The 24,128-nt window shown below is 45.9% G+C and overlaps 12 protein-coding genes across 12 annotated transcripts; 4 read left to right on the forward strand and 8 right to left on the reverse strand.

Moving 5' to 3' along the window:
- Positions 1-1,910: 1,910 nt before the first annotated feature.
- Positions 1,911-3,267, forward strand: BHQ10_002634 (uncharacterized protein; the record flags this gene model as incomplete). Its single annotated transcript, XM_040874802.1, has 2 exons — positions 1,911-2,611; positions 2,670-3,267. The coding sequence occupies 2 exons, from the start codon at positions 1,911-1,913 to the stop codon at positions 3,265-3,267; spliced, it is 1,299 nt and encodes a 432-aa protein (XP_040731139.1).
- Positions 3,268-3,792: 525 nt separating this feature from the next.
- On the forward strand, positions 3,793-4,245 carry BHQ10_002635 (uncharacterized protein; the record flags this gene model as incomplete). Its single annotated transcript, XM_040874803.1, has 1 exon — positions 3,793-4,245. One exon carries the CDS (start codon positions 3,793-3,795, stop codon positions 4,243-4,245), a length of 453 nt encoding a protein of 150 aa, XP_040731140.1.
- Positions 4,246-4,594: 349 nt separating this feature from the next.
- On the reverse strand, positions 4,595-5,883 carry BHQ10_002636 (uncharacterized protein; the record flags this gene model as incomplete). The annotated part of the gene is made up of 3 exons (XM_040874804.1): positions 4,595-4,766; positions 4,831-5,372; positions 5,431-5,883. The coding sequence occupies 3 exons, from the start codon at positions 5,881-5,883 to the stop codon at positions 4,595-4,597; spliced, it is 1,167 nt and encodes a 388-aa protein (XP_040731141.1).
- An 821-nt stretch (positions 5,884-6,704) lies between these two features.
- Positions 6,705-8,397, forward strand: BHQ10_002637 (uncharacterized protein; the record flags this gene model as incomplete). The annotated part of the gene is made up of 5 exons (XM_040874805.1): positions 6,705-6,844; positions 6,908-7,036; positions 7,101-7,377; positions 7,428-7,574; positions 7,627-8,397. The coding sequence occupies 5 exons, from the start codon at positions 6,705-6,707 to the stop codon at positions 8,395-8,397; spliced, it is 1,464 nt and encodes a 487-aa protein (XP_040731142.1).
- A 661-nt stretch (positions 8,398-9,058) lies between these two features.
- BHQ10_002638 (uncharacterized protein) lies at positions 9,059-11,166 on the forward strand (the record flags this gene model as incomplete). The annotated part of the gene is made up of 12 exons (XM_040874806.1): positions 9,059-9,239; positions 9,319-9,376; positions 9,437-9,575; positions 9,628-9,706; positions 9,766-9,952; positions 10,018-10,123; positions 10,194-10,318; positions 10,380-10,421; positions 10,482-10,585; positions 10,644-10,699; positions 10,766-10,881; positions 10,944-11,166. The coding sequence occupies 12 exons, from the start codon at positions 9,059-9,061 to the stop codon at positions 11,164-11,166; spliced, it is 1,416 nt and encodes a 471-aa protein (XP_040731143.1).
- Positions 11,167-11,776: 610 nt separating this feature from the next.
- Positions 11,777-13,252, reverse strand: BHQ10_002639 (uncharacterized protein; the record flags this gene model as incomplete). The annotated part of the gene is made up of 1 exon (XM_040874807.1): positions 11,777-13,252. The coding sequence occupies one exon, from the start codon at positions 13,250-13,252 to the stop codon at positions 11,777-11,779; it is 1,476 nt and encodes a 491-aa protein (XP_040731144.1).
- A 1,206-nt stretch (positions 13,253-14,458) lies between these two features.
- On the reverse strand, positions 14,459-14,933 carry BHQ10_002640 (uncharacterized protein; the record flags this gene model as incomplete). Its single annotated transcript, XM_040874809.1, has 3 exons — positions 14,459-14,660; positions 14,725-14,850; positions 14,905-14,933. 3 exons carry the CDS (start codon positions 14,931-14,933, stop codon positions 14,459-14,461), a joined length of 357 nt encoding a protein of 118 aa, XP_040731145.1.
- A 654-nt stretch (positions 14,934-15,587) lies between these two features.
- BHQ10_002641 (uncharacterized protein) lies at positions 15,588-16,961 on the reverse strand (the record flags this gene model as incomplete). Its single annotated transcript, XM_040874810.1, has 1 exon — positions 15,588-16,961. The coding sequence occupies one exon, from the start codon at positions 16,959-16,961 to the stop codon at positions 15,588-15,590; it is 1,374 nt and encodes a 457-aa protein (XP_040731146.1).
- Positions 16,962-17,562: 601 nt separating this feature from the next.
- BHQ10_002642 (uncharacterized protein) lies at positions 17,563-18,651 on the reverse strand (the record flags this gene model as incomplete). The annotated part of the gene is made up of 1 exon (XM_040874811.1): positions 17,563-18,651. One exon carries the CDS (start codon positions 18,649-18,651, stop codon positions 17,563-17,565), a length of 1,089 nt encoding a protein of 362 aa, XP_040731147.1.
- Positions 18,652-19,256: 605 nt separating this feature from the next.
- BHQ10_002643 (uncharacterized protein) lies at positions 19,257-20,158 on the reverse strand (the record flags this gene model as incomplete). The annotated part of the gene is made up of 2 exons (XM_040874812.1): positions 19,257-20,041; positions 20,095-20,158. 2 exons carry the CDS (start codon positions 20,156-20,158, stop codon positions 19,257-19,259), a joined length of 849 nt encoding a protein of 282 aa, XP_040731148.1.
- Positions 20,159-20,592: 434 nt separating this feature from the next.
- On the reverse strand, positions 20,593-21,606 carry BHQ10_002644 (uncharacterized protein; the record flags this gene model as incomplete). Its single annotated transcript, XM_040874813.1, has 2 exons — positions 20,593-20,771; positions 20,832-21,606. The coding sequence occupies 2 exons, from the start codon at positions 21,604-21,606 to the stop codon at positions 20,593-20,595; spliced, it is 954 nt and encodes a 317-aa protein (XP_040731149.1).
- Positions 21,607-21,971: 365 nt separating this feature from the next.
- BHQ10_002645 (uncharacterized protein) lies at positions 21,972-23,371 on the reverse strand (the record flags this gene model as incomplete). Its single annotated transcript, XM_040874814.1, has 5 exons — positions 21,972-22,078; positions 22,155-22,698; positions 22,766-23,046; positions 23,144-23,245; positions 23,305-23,371. The coding sequence occupies 5 exons, from the start codon at positions 23,369-23,371 to the stop codon at positions 21,972-21,974; spliced, it is 1,101 nt and encodes a 366-aa protein (XP_040731150.1).
- Positions 23,372-24,128: the final 757 nt, after the last annotated feature.

The following is a 24,128-nucleotide window of genomic DNA, read 5'->3' on the forward strand; positions in this document are numbered from 1 at the left end:
GCTTGTCCACCCAGATAGCTCTAAATTCTCTCGCTTAAGAAGTACGCACACGTGAGCGGCCATTGGAGACTCGACGCATTCAAGTTAAACAGAAAGGGGATACATAAGCACTTCCGAGTCAAGTGTAGGCTGCGGCTACCCATTAAATAGCAAAATGATTAAAAGTGAGTCACTGAGGAGGTCGCGATCAGAATGGTAAAGGAGTGGCAATATTCCGGCGGCGGCAGCACGTTGTTCCGAGAGTCCCGTGACTTCTTCCCACACAAACCGAAATTCAACCCTCGCCCTCGCTAAGCCCACTCTCCGTCCAGCGAACGATTGATCGATTTTCCTCTTCATCACCAAGAGTTGACTTTTCCATCTCGCTGTCCTCGATTTCATCCTCAGCATCTCAACATGGGTAAAGTTCACGTAAGTTGCATCCAGTCTTTTGTGTCCTTGACATGCACACCTCCGATATACTCGCGTTGGGCCATCTGCAACATTCTGAGTCACTGCAAACCGCCGCCGTCCACATTTTCGTCCTCGACATGCCACCGACTGTCAGCACTGTGCGTTTCGGTATCGACAATAACAGGAAATTGCTCCAAATCGATTCGCAACGCCTCACATTTGACGAATAATGGAAGGAACCACTAGACTTGGAATGAGGGATATCGCACGACACTTTTACAATCCCGTTTCCGTCCCGCTTACGGCCGCTCACCGATTTCAAAATCTACATGACTCTCGATGACTCTGCAGCTCGGTTTAGACGACTTAAGGCCCTTCGCGAGATTTCGCGAGATGCCGCTTGGGATATCATATCAAAATCTTGTCATACCATGCGGCTGACAAATAAATAGGGAAGTTTGGCTCGTGCCGGTAAGGTCAAGGCCGCCACCCCCAAGGTCGACAAGCAAGAGAAGGTACTGTTCCAAAACAACAAGCCAAGTCTACACGACTCGTTCGACTAACATACAAAATAGCCCAAGCAACCCAAGGGCCGTGCTAAGAAGCGTTTGGTCTACACCCGCCGATTCGTCAACGTCACATTGACCGGCGGCAAGCGCAAGGTACGAAATTTTCGTCTCAAGTTTCTCGCAACTCAGCTAACACGTTGCGTACTCTAGATGAACCCCAACCCTGGCTCATAAACGATCGGAGCGTGCTATTGAACGAAAATGACGACTGAAAAAAGGTCTAGCAAGTCTAGACCATCAGCGGGCGGAGCAGCCTGGACTGGGCTTCTGTGATGGATAGTCTAGAAATGGGCAGATTCACGTTTTCTATGTCTACTATTTATTTTTTCGTTGCTCCTATGCAATTCGGTGTTTATCAACAAGGGATGGTTTTTTTTCAAATTTTCTTCGAGACATTGCGGTGTCATGTGATTTCACCGACAACTCTTCGATAGAAAATTATACATAGCGACGTCGGGAGAGAATCTCGGTTGTCTAATGCATTCAAGTGCACGAAAGATTCATCTTGCAAAGTACGTGAGCTGTAATTGTGTAGCAATATGCCGTGCGCCGTACGGCAGCGGCTCTTTACGTCGGGGCCCTGGTACGTAACTGCCCGTACGATCGCCCTCCACTGCTGCCTCTTATCCTTCACCCAAGACCAACGCTATGAGCCACCCGCGGCTCATTCATGCTCACCAGTCAGTTATACATAAATTCAACGTTCCAAATCACAACCTAAACGATAGATAATGCCAATGGTGTGAAACACGTTCCTCGGCTCGGTGCTGCCGAAATGCGGGGGAGTATGGCTGGCATGGAGATCACAAAGCTCTCAGACCATCGACAATATGGGCAATTAGTCTATCATGGTACATAATCTTACTGTGTATTATCATCTCGGACATCTGGACTCTCTTCAAGCAAGCAAACTAGCCGTGTTGACAACACTCCAGATCATCTTACGAAATGAACTTCGAACTTCCCCCAGACTTGGTCTCCTATTTGAAGGACCTAGACGAATTTATCGACAAGGAAATCACTCCATTGCAGGAATCAAACGATAATCAAAGATTCTTCGACCACCGCAGGGAAGATGCCCGCACGAACTGGGCTGCAGGAGGTACTCCGACTGAAGAATGGGAAGAGCTACTAATCGAGGCCCGACGACGAGCTGACAAGGCCGGGTTTTATCGCTTCTCCCTACCTAAAAAATACGGTGGCTCTGAAGGTAGCAGCCTATGGATGGCAGTTATTCGAGAGCATCTTGCTGCCAAAGGGCTGGGTCTCTTCAACGATCTTCAGAACGAGGCTTCTGTTGTTGGCAATTTCCCTGTCGTCGAAATGTTCCTACAGTTTGGGAACGAGGATCAAAAGAGGCAGTTCATCTGGGGACAGTTGAATGGCCATGTTTTGATGACTTTTGGTCTTACTGAACCACATCATGGCTCGGACGCTACTTATCTAGAGACGGCGGCTGTCCGTCATGGTCGAGTTGGTCAAGCTGGGTGGCTCATAAATGGCCAGAAAATGTGGCAGACGGGGCAGCATAGAGCGACACATTGCATAGTCTTTGCGCGTACTGCTGGGAAAGCAGGTGCGTCTAGTGGGATCACTGCTTTCATCGTGCCTGCAAATTCAGAAGGAGTTCACATCGAATCGTATCAATGGTACAGTCCTTACCTTACGTGCGAAGTGTAAAGGCTTCATTGACTTACTAGGTTAAAGGACCTTTAATATGCCCACTGACCATGCCACGACCTCATTCACTGATGTCTGGGTTCCAAATACAGCTATACTTGGACAGCTCAACCAAGGACTTTCTGTAGCTCAATGCTTCGTCCACGAGAACCGCATTCGACAAGCTGCATCAAGTCTTGGAGCAGCAAATTACTGCGTTCGGGAAAGCATCGAATACGCCAAATCAAGAAAACCCTTCGGTCGTCCTCTCATTTACAATCAAGCCATCCAATTTCCACTCGTTCGACTTGCGACTCAAATCGAAATGCTTCGACTACTCATCTACAAGACTGCATGGCAGATGGATAGAACTGAAAAATCGCGGATCGAGGAGGTGCTCACTGATCGGATAGCCATGTGCAACTATTGGGCAAATGCGCTTTGCTGTGAAGCTGCTGATAGAGCTATCCAAGTGCATGGCGCGATTGGGTACAGTCGCCACAAACCTTTTGAGCATATCTATCGGCATCATAGGCGGTATCGTATTACCGAGGGCTCAGAGGAGATTCAGATGCGTCGTATTGGTGCGAAATTGGCTAGTCTGAACCAATCCGGAAGGAAATTTGAGGCGAAGCCGAAACTTTAGGATCATGTTGGCATTATTTGATCGCACTGTCCGATGGAGAAAAAAGACATTTCATCGATCCATTAATTGTTCAACCCGAGTCCTGCATGTCGACGTTTCTGGTCAAATTTTTGTATGATAACTAGAACTTACTACAACAAAGGACCGTGCTAATGTGCACTTGTTCTGTCTCTCTTCAACTAGCACTCCAGTAACGAAGAGGTTCGCTCCTTCGGGGTTTATCATCATATTTCGGTCTCTGGGAAGAGCGAGGGCCGAGAAGCCTTTACCTCAGTGGCTCACTAACACAGATTACTCTCAATAAGCTTTAGCTCCATGGTGCAGGATCTACAAACTGGTGTCTGGTATCATTGGCATATCCAACGAGTAAAGTCATTTCCAGTCGACTCTGATTCCTACATGTAAAAATATGTATATAAGGGGTTCTTCTAGGGATGAGCTTCAATTTGGATCTTGACAATTAGTGCTACAGGGAAGAAAAATCATTTGAAGGCTATTACAAATTTTTCAACATACCTTTTCAATATGTCTCCCGCAAAACCTACCAGTTTCAACGGCATCCATCACCTCAAACTCCCAGCAAACGAGATACGCAAAACCGAAGCCTTCTACACTCAGGTTCTCCCATTCAAGTCTTGCCCCGAATTAGATCATTACACGCCCGACGGTAAACTCTTCGCTGTACTCCTGACATACAACCCAGCAAGCCTTATGCTCGAGATTCGCCATAATCCAGAGCAGGCGAGGATCCAAAAAGGCTGGGACCCGGTGACATGGAGTGTTGATTCCCGAAAGGACCTGGAGGAATGGGGTGCGTGGCTTGATGAGAAGGGCATCAGTCATTCGAAGGTGCTCAAGGGGATGAAGGGATGGGTGATGGCAGCCGAGGATCCGGATGGGAAGATCGTGCGGTTGTATACGGTGGAGGACCACGAGTGGACGACTGATGTTGATAAGGATGCGTACTGGTTGAGATAGACAGCATCAATAGAATAGAAACAAAAGAAGAATCAACAATGGTCGTCTGATTCAGCAAGAGGTATATGAGCACCAGTTGCGAACAAAAACAAATCCTTGCATTCTTCAAAAGAACGACTAGCTATACTTCATGTGCCATGAAGTGAAACATGACATAATAGCTTTACACTGCAGTATGTTTCAACCCCGCTGCCTCCGAATTCTTTTCTTCTCCAACCATATCTTATCAACGAACAACTACACAGCATCAAATTTTTCAATGCTTCTCTCGAATGTTTATGTATTGCTGGACTATATATTGCGGATTGATCTGCATGCGTGACTAATCTCAGGCAAAAGTCTACGCCTCTTAAGCATACTGTTCCAGCTCTTTAATCTCCGAAGGCCCCAGCAATCCCAAGGCCTGTCGTCTGGTCGGCGATTTGGGGTCATAATAAGGCTTTTCTGCCAATGCTGTCACCCTGGTGCCATGCCTCGGTTCGAGGCCTTCATAATCCCAGCTTGCGTTGTGGATCGTGATACTATGAGTATTGATCAGTCGTTGTCTAGGGATACGAAGCACACACGACGAGTCAAGTAACATACCGGTTATCCCACAATGCACTCGTTCTCGGGCTCCATTTGAATCGCACCTGGATGTCTGGGTTACGCTCATACACATCATACAGATAACCAAGAATCAAGTCGCTTTCGGCCTTGTCAAGACCCACGATTCTGACCGTCATACTCCGGTTCACCCACAGAGCCTTCCAGCCGGTAGCTGGGTGCGTACGTACCAACGGGTGTTCTCGCTCGACGAACTGAGGTCCGGCGTGCGGGTTTTCGCGATCTAGATAAGTGTGGGCAGAGCGATAAATGGCTGTTTTGCCGTCGATGAACTTTCGGAACGAGGGAGATAGCTTCTCGTATGCAGAATACCCGCTTGCCCAGAGTGTGTCACCACCGACGCTGGGGATGGTGTCGTTGTGGAGGTGCGTGATACCAGCAGGCTGGCTTTCGTGGACCAGATCGCTGTGCCACGACGATGCACCTCCCGTTTTGCGGAAGTTTGGTTCGCGCTCGACGGCTTGAAGGGCCGGCCAGAGGACTGTCACTCCAGGGACACCCGGCACTTGTCCTACTTGTGGCTGCGATATTATAAATACTTTTTACTCGAAAATCTGGGCAAGAAGTCGAATAACTCACGTGGACTTCAACTTCACCATAGTATTCACCCAACGCTTTCTGCTGCTGCGGAGACAGATCCTGGTCTCTAAAAAACACAACGCTGCGTTCAGCGATAAGTAGAGCCAACTCATCTCGCTGCTGATTCGTCAAATCTTTGAGCTGCAATCCGACAATTTCAGTTCCAATATGGCGTGTCAAATGGATGACTTCTTTGGCAGCGCCTAACAACGCCTTCTTATCGGGGTCAGCGCGACTACCAGCGTCCACATGTTCCCACGGCTCGCTACGGATTTTGTATACGTCGTCGAGATAGAGGGGTTTGGCGGGGTTATATGGATATCCATGCGATAGATCAATGCCGGCCTTGGTTAGACGTTCAATCGTTGCGGGGGGGATTTCAAGTCCATGATTATCCTGCTTTGTTTGGACGACAAAGTCAGTAATCGACGGAGAAATGGGAGCCGGAGCCATTTTGCGATGATATTACTGCAAGCTTGGTAAACTGAAGGAAGATGTAGCAAGGTAAATATATTCAACACTTCAAAATGTCAAAGTAAATTGTATGTGGAACTCCCACTGTATGTATATCGCAGTTTAGATACAGAACCAGCGGCTTTATGTACAACCTGGAACTTCCACATGTCAGCCTGGACACCATATACGTTCCTAATTCCATCATCAAACGATTTCAATATCATCTCTTTCACCTGTTTGTTGATTTATAATACTTCTTTATCTCCAGCTGGTGATAGATATGATGATTGGCTGCTGATCGAACTCAAAGAGGGGAAATGTTAGGGCAATCATCTCATCAACCGCCGCAATTGCACAATCGCGTCCTTCCCCTCAATCCCTGCGTTGGATGCTATGCGCCCTAGTCGTATGACATGATTTCACCTAAAAAGGAATCATCAATGGGTATCTTTATAATATAGCGCCCTTGCCGATACTTCTTATCTTCCAAGGTTGTAGGGATATTTATGTTACTTTTGTCAATTGTTCCCAAGTAGGTGTTGACGGTAGTCGGCTGTCAACTGGTGCCGAAGTTGGATGACATGATGTCCTCCTCATCGGGTAACCGGCTCGAATGTAAATGACATTAACGGTATCGGGGTTCAGAGTTCAATTGTTAATTTTGTGGAGAATAATGCTCATACAGATTGTTTTTAGAAGTCCTCAGTGCCAAAGTATATAGACAAAGCCATGTGGTTCCTAAACCGTGAAACCAGTGTTAACCCTAATTTCCTCTACCGAGTATATTCAGCTACACAAAGACGAATGACACAGACACGATGACTGGCCCCTCGAATACAATTGATAGAGTCGCCGTTATCGGTGCCGGAATAAGTGGTGTTGTGACTGCAGCGCATTTGTTGAATGCGGGCTTAGAAGTCACTGTCTTTGAAAGGAATCAGGAAGTGGGTGGTGTATGGTATGTCATAGTAGAATCTGTCTTTTGAGGCAGATCTAGTAGCTGACTATAAAATTGTACAAGGCTATACGATGATAGACGACCTGTCGAATCGAGATATCCAGCAACTAAGCCTTCTGAAGGAGAACGAACGGGGCATTATGAAGAAATTCAAGAATCTGATCGCCTGGTTCTGGAACATGCGCCACCTGGGTATGTTAATCCTTGTATTGTGTATATTGTTGTTTTCAGTGATGGACGGCTAATACAAAGATAGACCATGTTACGTTGGCTTACAAAATAATGTCTCGACGCCGCTTATGCGAGTTACGTTGAACGCATGGCCGGATAAAACACCGGATTTCGTTTCCCACAAAGTCATGAACGATTATATCATTGACACTTCTCGAAAATCTGGAGTACATGATGCAACAGTGTTTGGTGCCAAAGTAACCCATCTTGAAAAGGTTAATGAACAGTCAAAATGGCAAGTCTCCTGGTCCGAACTTGAAGACGACGGAGCGGGAAAGGTGAAAGAACTGAAAAAAGAGGAGGTAGGTTACACATTCAAATTTTGTCGATTAAGCGCAGCTGATCAAACCAGCTTTTTGATGCAGTTGTGGTCGCATCTGGACATTATCATGCTCCACGCATACCGGATATAGTTGGACTCACTGATATCAAACGGCTATGGCCATCGAGAGTCTTTCATTCAAAGGGCTATCGAAGACCTGATAGCTATACTGGCAAGGTGAGATTTACATCTCTAGTTCTCTCAAATGGCATCCATCTAATTATCACAGAACGTGCTACTTATCGGAGGAGGAGTATCATCTACCGACATCGCTCGCGAACTGGGTCCAGTGGCCAGAACCATCTACCAGAGCACGAGAAATGGTCTATATGACTTGACGGAAAAAATGTTACCTGACAATGGCACCAGGGTTGCCGAAATTGCGTCCTTTGAGATAACAGGTGATGCAGGCGCCGAAGAGCTTCTAACGGTAAAAAGTCGTCTCCCGATAAGGGTGCATCTCAAGTCAGATGACAAAGATGCAACGATTGAGGATATCGACTATATTATAATTTGTACCGGCTATCATTTCACTTTACCATTTCTAAACAGATTCCATGAAGACGATACCGATCCCACGGCAGCCAGTGATACTGTCCTCGTCACGGATGGAACCCAAGTCCACAATTTGCACAAAGATATTTTCTATATACCCGATCCAACACTGGCTTTCGTCGGAGTGCCTTTCTACACTGCCACTTACACTCTCTTTGAATTTCAGGCGATTGCTCTTACAGAAGTCTTTGCTGGAATTGCCCGTTTGCCGTCCGGGTCTAACATGAGAGAAGAATACCGAGCCAAGGTAGAGCAGAAAGGGGTCGGCCGGAATTTCCACTCTCTCAAGGGCGAAGAAGAAGGATATGTGCAGGAACTGCTTGACTGGATCAATTTCTTTCGAGAAAAGGTTGGATTACCTCTCATTCCGGGATATACAGAGACATGGCATGAAGCGAAGAAGGTGCAGAGGAAGCTTATCGAACAGATTTTTGAGGGTAAATAATTTCCGGAATACTACTTGACACGTTTTATGGTCTCATCCGAAAATCTTCAACAATACGTAATCAGTTCAACGTGGAGAGTTCGGGGTCTGTTGATCAATGGAGATAAAACAGCCCTAATTCAATCCGGTGCATATCACGCCATCAGTCCGCCGTTTTTGTTGATGCACAGCACATTTACACATTCATTATCGTCAAAAGCCGTGTATTAAACTACAATTTCAGATAACACATGTTTGATCATATGTCATTCGAAGATTAATAGATTGTATTTCCACAGACTGGCTAATCAGCATCTCCAGGCAGATGTGACGCCATTCGAGCTCACTATGAGAACTTGCATTGTGTGCAGTTAGACCATGTATCTACTAAGAATTGATTGGTTGCATATTCCGCAAGAAGTGTCAACAATGATCAAATACATGTCCCATGCACAAAGCTTCACCCAATAGTATGTTGTTGCGGCTTGTATATCTGGATCAGCATGCAGTAATACCATCCATTAGTAGGCCGTGTTACCGTGAAAAATTGCCTAATCCGTAACATCTTTGAGGGGTCTCGGAGATAAGCTTTTGAGCGTAATAAAAGACGTTACCCCATGTAATTCTCTTGAATCGAAGTGACGAATGTCGTTGTGCTCGCTCAACCCCAAAAACCGACACAATGATCGCAACGGCAGGCAGTGGAAATGAGCGGACATCGTCTGAATTATCCGACACAGTCATTCAGAGCGAGGTCAAAAAGAAGTGGACGAGTTATGTCTGGGACACGTTGGACAAGTCGCCGGAAGAACGACGGTTGTTATTCAAACTCGATACTGCTCTCTTGACGTTTGCATCGCTTGGTTAGTAGACCGATGCCGATTAGGCTCATCAAGAGTAAAATAAGTATTGAGGCAAAAATTGTGATTAATAACATTGTAGGCTATTTCATCAAGTACCTTGACCAGATCAATGTTAACAATGCTTTCGTGTCCGGCATGTAAGTCATCAATGTTCATGAAGCTACTGGAAGATTCATATAAGTTGACTTTGTCAACAGGCAAGAAGATCTCGGACTGTACGGAAATCAGTTGAATTATATGACCGCGACTTGGACAGTTGGATATGTTATCGGGCAGATACCGTCCAACATAGCCTTAACTAAACTCCCTCCTCGATATTGGATCCCGGCAGCAGAGGTACATGTGCCGTAGCCCCCAGTACTTCACACTCGCTAACTTCAGGATTCAGGTGATATGGTCGGTTTTGACCATGGGTCTTTCAAGAGCCAATAGCGCACGCCAAATATACATCATGCGATTCTTCATTGGTGTGCAGGGTTCTCACTGATAGGCTACGGTCAATGGAACAATGCTTATTTTTCAATAGGATTGGCCGAAAGTACCTTCTATCCCGGTATGCAATATATCATTGGCTCGTGGTATCGCAAAGATGAATTGGCAAAAAGATCTTGCATCTTCCATACAAGTTCGGGTCTTGGTTCCATGTTCTCTGGATACCTAATGGCAGCCGTGTACCATCTCGGTGGTAGAGGAGGGTTTAAAGGCTGGCAATGGTATGATTTAGGGCTCTACTTTGAATCCGTGGGTTGATTGAGTTCTCATGTTTTATTTTGTCTAGGCTGTTCATTATCGACGGCGTCATATCCCTTCCGGTCGCCCTGGCAGGGTTCTTTATTCTTCCGGATGTGCCTGAAATTAGTAATCCGTGGTACTTGACTGAGAAGGTTAGTGTACTATCAACTTACAACAGACTTGTTGAGACAAAAGACTAAACTCATATCAACCTCTTTAAAGGAGGTAGCCCTAGCGAAGAAACGAATGGAACTCGAAGGCCGCGAGAACCGTCAGCCATATACGAAGGCCAAGATCAAGAAGATATTCTCAACGTGGCACATTTACTTATTGACAATATTGTACATGTAGGTTTGGTTGGATTTGCAGAGGGTGAAGCAATCGTTATGACTGACATGATTGATTCAGATCCTTCAACAACGCCAATGGTGGCCAACCCGTGCTTGCACAGTAAGACTTCGCATTAGGCAATGATCACAACTGCAATATGTCTGATAAAGACTACATTAGATGGCTCAAATCGTCGACTCACCCTAAATATACCGTCCCACAGATCAATGCCTATGCGACAACACCATATGCTGTCCAGGTTATCACCACGCTTATATACGCTTGTAAGCTCTTTCAATTTTCTATAGCTTGTCGGATTACTAATATATGTTTCACATTCAGGGACATCAGATACAATTTTCAATGGCAGACGTTGGCCACCTATCCTTTTCGGCGCAGTAAGTTCCCTGTCAGACAAATTAGCAGTCCGTTATCTGAAATGAGTACTGACTCTTCCTTTTCAGCTGTCCAATATTGTTTGCGGTGCCTCTCTTCTCGCCTGGGATATTCCTAGAGGCTGGAAGTGGTTCTGTTATATCTATTCCGGTGCTGGCTACGGCCTAAGCGGGCTTTGTATGGCGTGAGTCAGACCCTAATCCCTGGAATGCGTAGGGAAATAACTAATATAATCCAAAACTGCAGATGGGCACATGAAATATGTACTGAAGACAACGAAGAACGAGCACTTACTGTTGGCTCCATGAACGAAATGGCATACGTCTTTCAAGCATGGCTACCCCTGATTGTGTGGCAACAGGTAGATGCGCCCCGCTACCACAAGGGGTGGATTACGATGATCACAATGTCCTGCATACTGATAACCACGGCGTTCATTATTCGATTCTTGCACAAGAGGGAGAAGTAAGTTATCCTGTCATGTTCTTTGAAATGTTATTCTTAGCTGGCTGATTTCTGTAACCAAGGCTCTCGAAAATGAGGCGTCATACTAATCAGGATCAAGTCCAAATTTATGGAGAAGATCCTCATCAACAATCCACTATCATAGCATCGTCAGACAAGGGCTCCACAAATCTGAAGGTGTGATGGTGTCTTGTATACCGACGACTTGAGCTTGTCTGTAAGAACCTTTGCAATACTACTTTGTGCATGAGTGGTTCAAGTTATACGTACCAATATAGCTGATGACCCATCACAAGGCCTTCATGGGTTAGAGGAGTTCTTATAACCAATATAGCTTGTCCTTTTAACATAATACCATGACCACAGTACATAAAGTGGTTGGTAAATAGCATATTGGGGTCCATTAGGCTTAGTGCCTTAAGACGTAATCGATTCACTTCTACTCCTTCTATTATCTCCTGAGACGCATCCAGAGACGGATTCAACAGCTTGTTAGAGTAGATACAGAGAATTCTTTGCTTATGCATCTCCAGATTAATTAATGTTTCTCCCTTGTACGGGATAGAAATGAAGTGAAGTGAATTGAATAATCTCTGAATAGGACAGTACTTTGTCTAAAGACACTGTGAGTAGTACGGATTCTGAACCTGACAGGTGTATGGAGAGGCACAGACAGTAGGACCAGTGTAATATGTGCCTCCACATTGACCATAATGAGTCTGAGTTGGTCCGGCGCTGGTTGTAGTTGTCGTTGCTGATGTTGTTGTTTTTGTCGTTGTGCTGCTAGTTGTGTGTGAAACCGACGATGACGACGATGATGAAGTGGTTCCAGTGCCAGACCCCGTAGATCCGATATCACCCCATTTGATGTTTGAGAAAGTAACCGAAGTACCGGGATCACTTGACTGGATGGTGGATGGAATTCCTGCAGTGCTACTGCAAGGACCCGAACTACCACTGTCTAGCCAGTTCATGTATCCACCTGCATCATTCCAAATGCTGAAGATGAGAACCATGCCACGACCAAGGGCTTCACCCATAGTAGGCAAACCTCCCAGTGTACCGGCTTCGGAGTCCATCGCAGTACAGAAGGACTCTGTAATGGAACTTGCACCTGAAAAGCCTGACGACGAGGACGCAACGGCATTCGCAATAACCTTGCCATTCTGGGTGTAAGATCGACGAATTTCAGTCAAGGTTCCGGTTTTGGTGCCATCACTGGTCACGAACTGTGTCGTAACTGTGAAAGGCTTACTTGTGTCTACTGTAAGACCTGGGCCATAATAGCTCTGGTCCCCAAGTGCATATGGGTTGAATCCACAACCATTCTTGTCACACACTCCAGTTGAGCCACAGGCGCTACCAGAACAGGCATAAGGACCATCTACACTGCACGGATGAGGAGTCAACGCCGTTGCCTCAGAGTTGGCTTCCCAAAGATCCATCTCGTTACAGCAAGAGCCCAGGCCACCGCTATTGATGGAACCATTGAACCAGGTACCGACTCCACACTGAGCATCACAATAACCGGAACCGTATGAAGCTCCGGCAGGGTTGTACTGGCTTCGACCTCCAGTTGCATCCATCTCAGACAAATAAAGAGCCCCATTCTCACCACATGGTAAGTTGGAGGCATCTACGTCAAAGCTAATCTCTTGGCCGAGAAGCTGCAACATCTCATAATTCTTGCCGGCGGGATCCAAGAGATATACACGTGGAGAGGCGTTGCTCGTCGTTCCGCCACTTGTGACGTATTGATTGAGGGTTAAAGAGTTTCCTGAACTTTTTATACCGAGGCTATCGTATGTGGCCGGTGAAATTTCACAGTTTGTATAGCATTCCTCTTCCGTTCCACATAAAGTTGAGTTCAATCCACTGGATGTAGTGCAAGATGTGCTCCCATTGACTGTGTGGAGCCAGTGATACACCCAGTCCACGACAATAGAAGTCGACTGTTGAACGCAGCCGCCGGAGGTTGTACATTTCCAGGTCGGCAGAGAAACTAGATTATCTGGGGTAGGGGCTTGCTGAGAGGTAGCCTGATGAAAAAGAGCAGCAATAGCTGCAAAAGCCAATGGTCTAGCCGCCATGTTAAAATTCAGCCCAAATTTGCAATCTGGCCACAGGTACGAAGAAGGACAAACAATGGATTGAAGCTAATTCTGAGACAATGAGACAGATCTCTACTTTATATACCTTTGAGCAAACGCGGAGCAATTTAACAGAAAAGATTTTGACTATATCTATCTGTATCTTTTCACCGATTTTCCGCGGTATTGTTCGTGCAGGTAGGAGGCGTGAAATGTGCGGGGATCCATTTAATTTGATGAAGTCAAATAAATCAGGATTGAAAGAGGGTTTTGTCGAAAGAAATCAATAATCTTGAATCAACGATCTCCACACTCTCTCTACGATGGTTTTTGAGGAAACGAGGAAACATGAAACAGGTGGGATATTACATGAAGCCCTAGCTATTTAGACTATGTGTAACCACCTATCAGAAGTTTAGAGTGTGGATGGGTAATATCTGTTGAATAACAACACATTAGCACAGGGTCTCTTTGACCAGATGCAATGCAATATTGAAATATTGTGGTTTGCTGGTTTTTTATCTTCTTCTGCAGGATGGGTTGCATAGCAACTTAAGAGAGGCTACTGCAGGTACAAGTTAGTATTATTCTACGAAGGTGTTTTAACCTATTGATCTGCTGATTGGAGGTACGTGCAATTTTACACTGCAACCCCTCCTTTTTGAACATTTTGATTTGGATAGAACTTTGAAACAATGGTGGCGCTGACCAGGCGACATTTAGAAATTATGCCGAATACGGGGAATATCGGCTTATGAAATGGACCTTGGCAACGCCTTCTTTCTCCCTATCAGAAACTGGAGGTCAGACTCGTAGCTTGATTCTATTATTTCTGTTTTGATATAGTGCTTCTTCTTTCCTTACCCCGTCGTATCACCGAGCAAGGCACGATGATACGCAGTTCTTCTTCCTTGAACATTGAACTGAAAACGAAACATGAAGCTAATGATGCGAAATTTGTCATTCGCCCTGCTTTGGCGCCTGAAGAACCTTGTTCTGCCGACATCCCGGTCTATGCTGCTACTTCAAACGTGGTGGTTACGGGGATGCGCCATTAGTCCGTTCTTATCTTGACGAGACGGTAACCCAATCGAGGTGATCAAGATTACCTTCGGCTAAGCTTTTTCTAAGGCGTCCAATTGTATTCTTTTTACTTTTACTCTTAGCTGTAATTATCAAACAAATACCGTACAAAATCAGGAGGTATTAAGTCTTCAATGGATCATGACCCCAATTCTTCAGACTTTTGTAGCTTTTGCTGTTGGTATTTCGCTTAGCCGTCTCCTCCTGGGCCAGGTGTCGCTTGCAGTAGGCTACCACTCGTCGCATATGTTGCAAATCATTGCTATCGTATTGGCTCGGATCTTTGTCGGGGTTGTGTTCCAGTATCGACACGATTTTGCGCCCACTATGCATGCATGCGTTGAGTCAGCCCGGTTCCCACGACAAAGTTTGAGCGAAGTGCTCGATACCTCTCATGACCAACGGTCTCGGTGTCACTGGAATCGGATTTGTGCCAGCCAGATGATTGAGACACTCCTTCTTCAAGCCATTCGCGCAGCTCTGGAGCAGACATATTAACGAGGTCGTTGAACTCCCTAGAAATCTGAGCTTGAGCCAATCATAACTCTAGGAATTTGATGTGTACGAACTCAATAATTGTATTGTCGTCTTTGACCATTGTGAATGATTTATCAATTAGAAGGGCTGTTGTCTGGGTTTGCTAGAATAGAAAGATGATCGAGTAAGATCTGGAGAGGCAGCGGGCTATTTGAACAGAGATGAAGCGCTACAATAACAATATATAATGACCTCATGACCAATTGGTTCTATTAATCGCATCTCAGGGTTCGGGAATGTATGGAGATATCTTTCGATCGAACTTAAGATCTTGATCGATCTGTGACATCATTCCGCCACTCAGTCCTATTTCCGCTTTTGGCACGTCTTGCCCTAATTTAAGCCCCAATCTAGATAATCTATCAATCGACCCATCAAGATGATTCGAAAACTAGATAATTAGATGACTAGAATTTATCTAGGCCATGAAAAATCGAGGTCTTCCATCTAGAAGCCAAACGCTGAAGCCATCGTAGAACTCCTTCAACATTGATAAGCGTTATTCAAGGGGCATTATGCTCTAACACGTGCGTGGTTCAAACACAAAGGCCTTCAAATATTGTTCAAGGCTCAAGGTATTCACTTCAACTAAGAAATGTAATGCTACTTGCATATCACGCACTGATGAAATAGATTAAGCATGCCTTGAAAAGCCAAACTACGATGCAATTTGCCTCCATGAGTCTTGATGAATTCTTGCTTTTTGACCGACAAATTAGTAACGAGAAATGAGATAGTTCCTCCGCTGCTTTTCAGTCCATGTCTTGACTTGCTCAATCTCGCCTCTCTTGATAGCAACATACGGCCCGATAATAGCCTGTCCAATAGACTCGCATATCACAGTGTTGGACGTCAAAACATCTAGACTCTCGGATAGCGTTTTGGGCAACAATGTATGAATACCAAGCTTCTTCCTCTCCTCCGGCGTCAACAAACCCGCACCTTTGGAACAGGGACCAGCGGACAATTGAGTCCCTTTTTTCATACCATCCACACCTGCAGCTAGAAGGGCAGACAACGCGAGATAAGGATTCGCAAACCCATCCATTAGTTTCAACTCAAAATGGTTGTCTTCTATCCGACGCAGAGGAGCCTCTTTATTTTCCCAACCCCATGCAGCGTATTCACCGCCGCTCCAAATGCCGCTTTGTACGCGGGCATAACTTTCTTGCTGTGGGAGAGTGAAGGCCAGGATTGCAGGCAGATGTTCTAGTATTCCGGCAAAGAATGACTCTTGCATTCTGTCTTGTGTCTTGTTGGTTTGTGAATGCACTGGTGAGGACCTGTCTTGATTACAGGAAATGTGCACATGCGCTCCATTCCCGGCGTGTAATTCTGATGGTCGAGGAAACATGGTTGCTCTTAGTTGATAATTTTCAGCGACTCGAGAAATAATACCACGGGCTTTGAGCAGTGTATCAACAGCATCTACGGGACGCGCAGGTGGAAGGACAAATTCCCACTGTCCAGGAGCAGCTTCGGCATGGAATTGCTCGATCCGGATTCCAGCTGCATGCAAAGACCTTGCAATACCCTCGACCATAGGCATTTGTTGCTCGTCGTCAGTCGTTAAACTTTGGAAAGAATGATCCTTATTGGTGAGTTGATACTCAGCAACTGATCCATCGGCATTCTTGACTCGCGTCATAAAGACAACTTCTATTTCAAATCCGACCAGTGGATAATGTCCTGTCTCCTGGACCATCAAGCCACTCAGGTATTTCAGTCGAGATCGAGGGCACTCCGAAATTGCAGTGTCTCCATCTGTTTGTACGCCATCGGCAACGACAACTGCCCGATGACAAGACCCTGGTTGAACATAGAGTGTAGAAAGATCAGGTTTCAGATAGAATATTCCCACTGGCTCTCCACCTTCAGCCAGATGGTCATGGGGAAGAAGATAAAATATAGCTCTGGTAAGTGAGAACGTCCGGCCTTTCTTGATCAAATCCTCAAAACGAGCTACAGGTATGGCACGGACGAGGAGGTTGGCGTTGTATCCCATAAATTGGACTAGGACAAACTCTGTACCTGGATTTGTATCCTTGAACTTCTGCCATAGAGCCATGTGATTATCTCGAGAAATCATTAGTTCGGTAGAAATAAGGACCCGAAAAGGTCAATCTAATATAGCGATCAGCGGTCCGATTATGAGAAGTCGGTAACAAGTGGCCATTAATACTAGGACCAAGGGACGACTGGGTAGATGCCATATTATTATACCTGCTGTACAGCCTCAGAGCTGAAAAAGAAAGCAAATGCGCCAAGTCCGTAGAGTAACACAGAGATCAGCTTTCCCCAACTTACTGTGTAACCTGTCTTAAAGCTGAAGCATAGTTACCAACTCGCTTGAAATCCCATGTATCAAAAAGCGGTGTATCCGGACATGGGTGATAGCTTCACTGTATAGCGGTAGGCAGACAGTAACCTGTTTGTCAGTACGTACAACTTATTGTCCGACAAATATTGCGCCTTTTAAAGCAGCAGATTCTTGGGTACATGCTTCGTTTCGCTGTTTTGGTTCTAGTCTATTTGTTTATGTCTTGTCTTACTCAGCCGATGGCGGATGTGAAATGCTGAACTCAATTTCACATTATTGGAAATCACGTAAGTATTCCTGGCAATTTCAGCCCCACAATATCGATTAATTTCATGCATACAGCTCTCTTCAAAAGACAACATCTACCACGTCAAGAATGCGTTGCGGCCCAGTCGGCCGGAATCTTATAATCTGGCGGTATTTCATATTGGCCTTCGCAATGGCCAGCGGTGCATTTATCCAAATTGCAAAGCCCATACAGTCGACAATAACAATCCGGTGCACGCGGACATGCCGCTAAATTAAGCTTGTCAAGAGAAATCGCGCCATTCTCTTCGATTTCTTGCTTCCTGATGAACAATATGTGCCAAAGATACGATAATATACGCCCCGAAACACGATCATCGCGTGGTGCAGCATCACGAGTTCCATCAAGCAGCCATTGCCGCAACGCAATATACTCTTCAAGTGAATGCTGAAGAATGTTCTTTCGACCGACAATGAATTGCGCACAACATTGCGAACGAACGGTATGATGATTTCCAAGCTTGCCATCTCCTTTTCCAAATAGATTTTCAAAAGCCCCTGGTAAATATGAATCCGACACCGCGCGTGCATCCCATGGACTAACAATGGCCTGTAGGGATGTCTCCATGCTACCCTGTGGCTTCGCCGAGGCCGGGCAGGTGCTCACGCTCCAGTCGCAGCGTAGATTATGGTATCCCCATGGCTCGAGAGCGGCGTGAACATCGAGAGCCTTGAGCAGAACAGAATTGTCGTATGTTGGCTCGTCATTATGCCAAGCCCATCTAGAGCCATGTACAAAGACTACTCCAGCTTCTGGGATGTGATAGTAATTGTCGATGATAAAAGTCAGATACACCATCGCCTCATGCCCCCGATTAGTCGGAACTTGCAGATACTTTGACGTATGATCTATTGGAGCATCCACAGTATACACACATGTATGGTATTTCTTGGACAGTGAATCAATCCATGATGCGTCGCCGTCTGCTGCTACCCGGGCCACCACCAAGGCCGGTTTCTTGCTACCGGCTAGACTGGGACATGCGCCGCGAGACTCTAGCTGTTCCGCAACACTTTTGGGTTTGTATCGAATTTCAGTCCATGCTAAGAGTTTATCTGTTGCGCTCTGTGGGCGATTAATGTAAAGAATGAGCAGAAGGACACCAATGAAGATGGCGGACTGAATGACGAATCGGTTGACTTTTCGTGGCATTTGAGATGGTCTATTCCATTATATAGCTAGTAATTTCGAGTGCTGCTTTCTTGTCCCGACAGATTTTTCAGATGCAGTGCGTCTCTCTCAAACAATCGTCAATATATCCGATTGTATCTTGCTGGTGGAAAGTAAGTGTTTTGAATGTTATCAACAGATAGGCATATTGGGACGCTTCAGCTTGGCGATACAGCTTCTTTACCGGAATGAACGATATGCCGCACGAATTTGGCAAGTAAGTATACAGAGTAAATAGATTTATATGAGAGATACCAGAATCATAGAAATGAGAAGAGAACAAGATAATAATCGTCCTTCTGTCATTTTGTCTGAGAAAAGATATGGATGTCGCTATCGTTCGTCCCCTTGAAATGACTCCACACATATAACCGAGCGCTCCGATTGGTAGATCAAGCCGCACTACGTGATAAAAATTCCGGCTGACGTAAGAGCTGACGACTGTAGACTAACCTTTCTGGGGTTAGCGCATCTACGTGAAGATAACCCTAATGAAAATAAGAAAGACCGTGATCCATTCAAGGCTAATTATACAAGATACACAGAATCAACGCGTTGCTATGCTGCAAGATGCCGGTATAATATTGCTACTCCCAGTAGAATGAGAACATGTCCGCTCCACGGAATTCATCCCCATACAAGCCGCCCTTCGACGAGGCTCCGGCTCCAGCTGTCACAATCAAAGGCAAGAAATGCTCAGCGCCATGTGGGGGATGCATCGTATATGCATGGGGGAAATCCCTCCAGTGCTTCAACTTGGCGATTCGGGCATCAGCGTCCTGCGTCATGACAGCCTCATTCAGAACATTGGACCACTCGCGAAGTTTCCCTGCTGTGTCCGGTGGGAAGTTTGAACCGCGGGGGAAGAGTCGCATATTATGAAAAGTCGCGAATCCAGATCCCACAATAGCCACATTCTCTTTGCGCAGTTCCGCAAGTACCTGGCCGATTTTATAGTGTTCCTCTGGATCTTCGCTTTCGAGCACGGACATCTGAATAATAGGAATCGACTCGTCGGGTGCGATGAGCTTCATAGGAATGAAGACACCATGATCCCAACCTCGTTTATCGTCCAGCTTCGGAGAGAAACCTGCTTTCTGGAGGCGATTATAAATATCTTTGGCGATTGAAGGAGCACCGGGAGCATCATATTTAATCTTATATGTCTCTGGAGGAAAATTGTAGTAGTCGTAGTAAAGCTCATGTTTGGCGCCGGAGGAGATCGTAGGACGGTCCGTAGTCCAATGCGCGGTAACGAGGATAATGGCTTTGGGAGCTTCGGGGGTACCGAGCTTCAATATTTTTCGAACGCGAGTCTGCCATGAATTGACCATGTTTTTGTGGCCGGGCTCGCCGAGGATGGGCATAGGACCTGTGGAGAAAATAATCAGTATAAGCTGATTGTAGCGCAACATTTCGACATACCGCCGCCATGGCTGACGCAAATCACTGGCGCAAGGGGCACGTTAGTTCCGTTTGTGGCTGTCATTTCTGAGATTGTGGATATTCCTCGTCGAAAGAATAAAGATGTGAGAATGCCCATCAAAGTGATTGTCGTAAAAAGACTAAAAATGATCGCGGGGAACCTTTGGCCGGCCATGCAACGCCCTTAAATAGTGAATTAAGTGGCAGATCAGAGCCCCGCGGCTTGTTCGGATTCTTATTAAAAAGGTTACAATCCATGATCCAGAGAAGGTCGCCGAAAGAACGCCATATTGCGAATCGATTAGGTACAGCATCCGACGTTAGTCAAGGTTAGTAAATGCTTACAATTGCACCGCGGCTTTTGTTCCGCGCTGCTATCCGCTATCCCTGGCCAATCATACAATGTATACAGCAAATTAGTAATCGAATAGTGACTTCTCGTAATTTTTCTTCTCTTTCGTGCCTTTCAAAGAGCCGATATTCATACACATATTTGCCTCACACTGCGAACCGAGGCCGAAGCAGATCCCGATCCACGATGTCGTCCATCTTGGACAGAAGCTCGTCGACATCCCATTTACACGACAAGAACCTCCCACTCAATCCACGAACGCGATCCTGATTACGAGTCAACCAAACAATGAATGAACCGGCAAGGTCTGGCGAATCCGTCAACACTAAGAATCGCGATTAGTACGGCTTCTGAAAAGAAAATCAAAGGGAGAGTAAGGGCATACGAGGTATGATATAATCTGGCACCTTTGAATTCTTTGCAAAGTCACTATAGATTCCTCCAGGGTGCACAGACGCGAAGAAGACCCCATCGTTTTCACCTTTCAGTCGTAGTCGCTCCTCGTGGAGCAATTCGATAATACGACTTTGAGCAAATTTGCTCGCATTATAATGGATATCCGTCAAGGGAGCAGTCACTGTTGGTCCGGCCATTGAACCGATAGCGATAAAAAGTCCTTGGAAGGAGGTTGGTGCTGCCGCCGCAGACTCGTTCAACAGTGGAATGAACGACTGAGCCGCATAAGCTGGTCCCAGAGTATTGACATTGAATGCCTTCTGGAAGTCTTCTGCTCTCTCTTGAGTAATGTCGGTGACGAACGGCCCGCTGTAACCAGCATTGACGATAACAGCACCAACAGTAGCACCGAACTGTGCTTTTGTCGCATTCGCGACTGCTGCGATATCAGATGCTGATGAGACGTCGCATCGCAGTGCCAAGGTTTCCAGCGAAGGATTGATGGCTTTAGCCTCTTTCGCAACTTTCTCAATCTCATCTAAACGGCGAGCCGCCACGACGATCCCAGTTGCACCAGCTCGAGCGTACGACCGTGCAAGTCCGCTTCCTACAGCTCCACTGCCGCCTAGTATAACGGCAGTGAAAGGCTGCGGTAGTTTAATGCTACTGGGATCAATCGCATTGTATACATCTGTGTGTAGTGTAGGTACGAATTGTCTGATCTGGCCTGCATTCGCCTGACTAGGAGTTGGAGCCGACGCCATATTGCCAGCGCTTGATAGCCTAGAAGTTGATTTTGATTCTGTACCTCTGATTCGGTATTGTATCTGTCTCTTATATTGTATCTAGTCTCCCATCATCATCGTAGCGGACATTGCGGAGATTATAACCGGAGATAAACCCAACACCTGCTGTACGGACAGCGATGTTGACTCGTGCTTTGATTATTTGATCTAAGGCTCATGTATGGACATATCGGATATAAGCACTGGAATCTTCCCAGACCTGATGAGAGATTCATTCGTACACTCTACAGTGGATATATTCATTCTCCAGCGGGCTTCGAACACTGCCCAAGTGCCGTGCTATACAGCTCCCAGCTCTCGTAGACATCCCACATCCATTTCGCTCAGTCATAATATCGCTGCGGCACACCTGCCAGAATTTCCCTTTCAGGTTGATTGACAATGCCAGTCCTGAAACGATGGTCCTTTGCGATTCGGGCACGAGCCCATTCTGTGAACAAGGTATTAGCCTTAAACCCAATATCTCATCGCTCATCAAGACGCAACCAGGAGTACAAAAGACGAACCTTCAGCAGTAACACCTTCCAAGGCCTTCAAATAATGCTCCGGCACCTGTATACCTAGTCTCTGCAATAACGGACTCTGCAAAGGCTCCATACGAACAGCAGCCTCCGGCCTCGCAAAATAAATCAAACTCAACCTCGGTTTCTCTGCCTGATCAGCTGGAGGTCGTACAACACGATGCACCGTAGATTTTAAAAACCCGCCACTCAGGTACTCCAAAGCGTCCGCAATGTTTACGATAATAGCCTCAGGTTCAGATTTGACATATTGCCAGGAACTGCTGTCGTCCGGATTCTGGAGGACCTGTAATCCAGCGACAGGCTGGTGGAAGAGAAATGTCAATGTGTTGTAGTCTGTATGACCCTTGGCCCAGATGTTGCCTGCTTTGGCATCTTCTTCAGCTGATCTTGGATGATATTTCATGTATCGCAAGTACTCGAGTCCATTCTCCTCGTATCGGTGGCGTTGGACTAAAGTTTCTGAGTCGACTTCGAGCACGTAGGCGAAAAGGCGGAGTAAGGGTAAGAGAATTTTGTTGTGGATGTGCTAATGCAGAAGAGTCCATATCAGCTTGTATTCCAGCATAAGAAGAGTGCGAAGAAGAAATTCTCACCAAGGAAAACTCTTTGATCTCCTCGTAATAGTCTTTGATCAACTGAGGATGTGGCCGCTCATGCTCCTTGGTGAACTTGGGGATATTGTAGCGTTCGTCGTTATCGCGTGAGCTTAGTTCGCCAGTTGATCGCGGTTTATAACCTCTGAAATCACCTGCCGCTGTATTGCTAAGATATCTCATCTTCTCTTCAAGGGGGAGTTCGAAAAAAGCGTCGGCAATGGCATATTGTCGATTGATTTGATCGTTTGTGAGACCATGGTTTGTGACGTAGAAGAAGCCTGTATGTGTTGTATCAGTGTCTCTGGAGTCTTATAAATGCTCTGGATTACTTCTAGTTGCTGAGTATGTCCGGAGACGGCATATCGAAAATCGTACCATTAGTATTGATAAATTTCAATACCTGCTCGGCCAGGACTTCTATTCCACCCGGCTGATCAAGCAAAGAAATATCGAGACCCTCAAGGTCCGCCCAGTCCACTAGAAACGCCATGTCAACTCACTTGCTCAAAATATTAATGAAGGAAGGAGCGTAATACAATTTTCTGAAGTCTGTGGTGGCGGCGTGTAGGGCTTCAAAGCCGATGAAACTGAACCAGAGGCCATGTTTGGATGCTATGATGGCTCGATTAAAATTTCCGGAAGAATCTCAACTGATTGACGTCAAATTATGGCTAAACAGATCGGAAATATCTATAGCTATCATAGCATTAACGGCGAACGTGGTTTATATCAATCCGCTTCCGGCCTTTACACCACCGGACAATTCTCCGAGTCACACAATCGCGACCTGCGTATGAATATCTAGTATTGAAGATACAAATACTCGATTCCCAACATTCGGAAATACTTAAAGAAATGATTGGCTGTTTCATTGCGGCATTCGAGAGCGGAATCACATCATCCACGCGCGAGTTTTTGAATGTTCCCTAATTAGGCAATTATAGACTCCTACTCAACCGCACGACGTCGGCGGTGCTCCGTTTTGATTCCTGCTAGTGAGGGCTAGATGATTTCACTTGAGATGGGGTTGAAATAGATATCAAATTCACGGCTGAATTGTTAGATAGTGGACGGTTTCTGACAAGGATTGACAGATGACCATCGGATAACTGGCCAGTTCAACCACTGGGCGGGCGGCACACTATAATCCGTCTGTCTGGCTGGAATGTAAGCTTAAATCATGTAAGCTTCTTTTGCCTTTCTTTCAAATTAAAATGAACTAAATACGAGTCGCACATTATTCTTATCAGTGTGGGTATATATCACGCAATACGACAAATACCTCACGCTATAGGCAATCCGGATAGCAGTGCGGTTTTCACAAACAGGAATATCGATGGTGGATAAAAGCTAACGCGTA

The sequence above is a fragment of the Talaromyces amestolkiae genome (assembly GCF_001896365.1).
Source record: "Talaromyces amestolkiae strain CIB chromosome Unknown scaffold4.1, whole genome shotgun sequence".
In the NCBI taxonomy this organism is placed as follows: Eukaryota; Fungi; Ascomycota; class Eurotiomycetes; order Eurotiales; family Trichocomaceae; genus Talaromyces; species Talaromyces amestolkiae.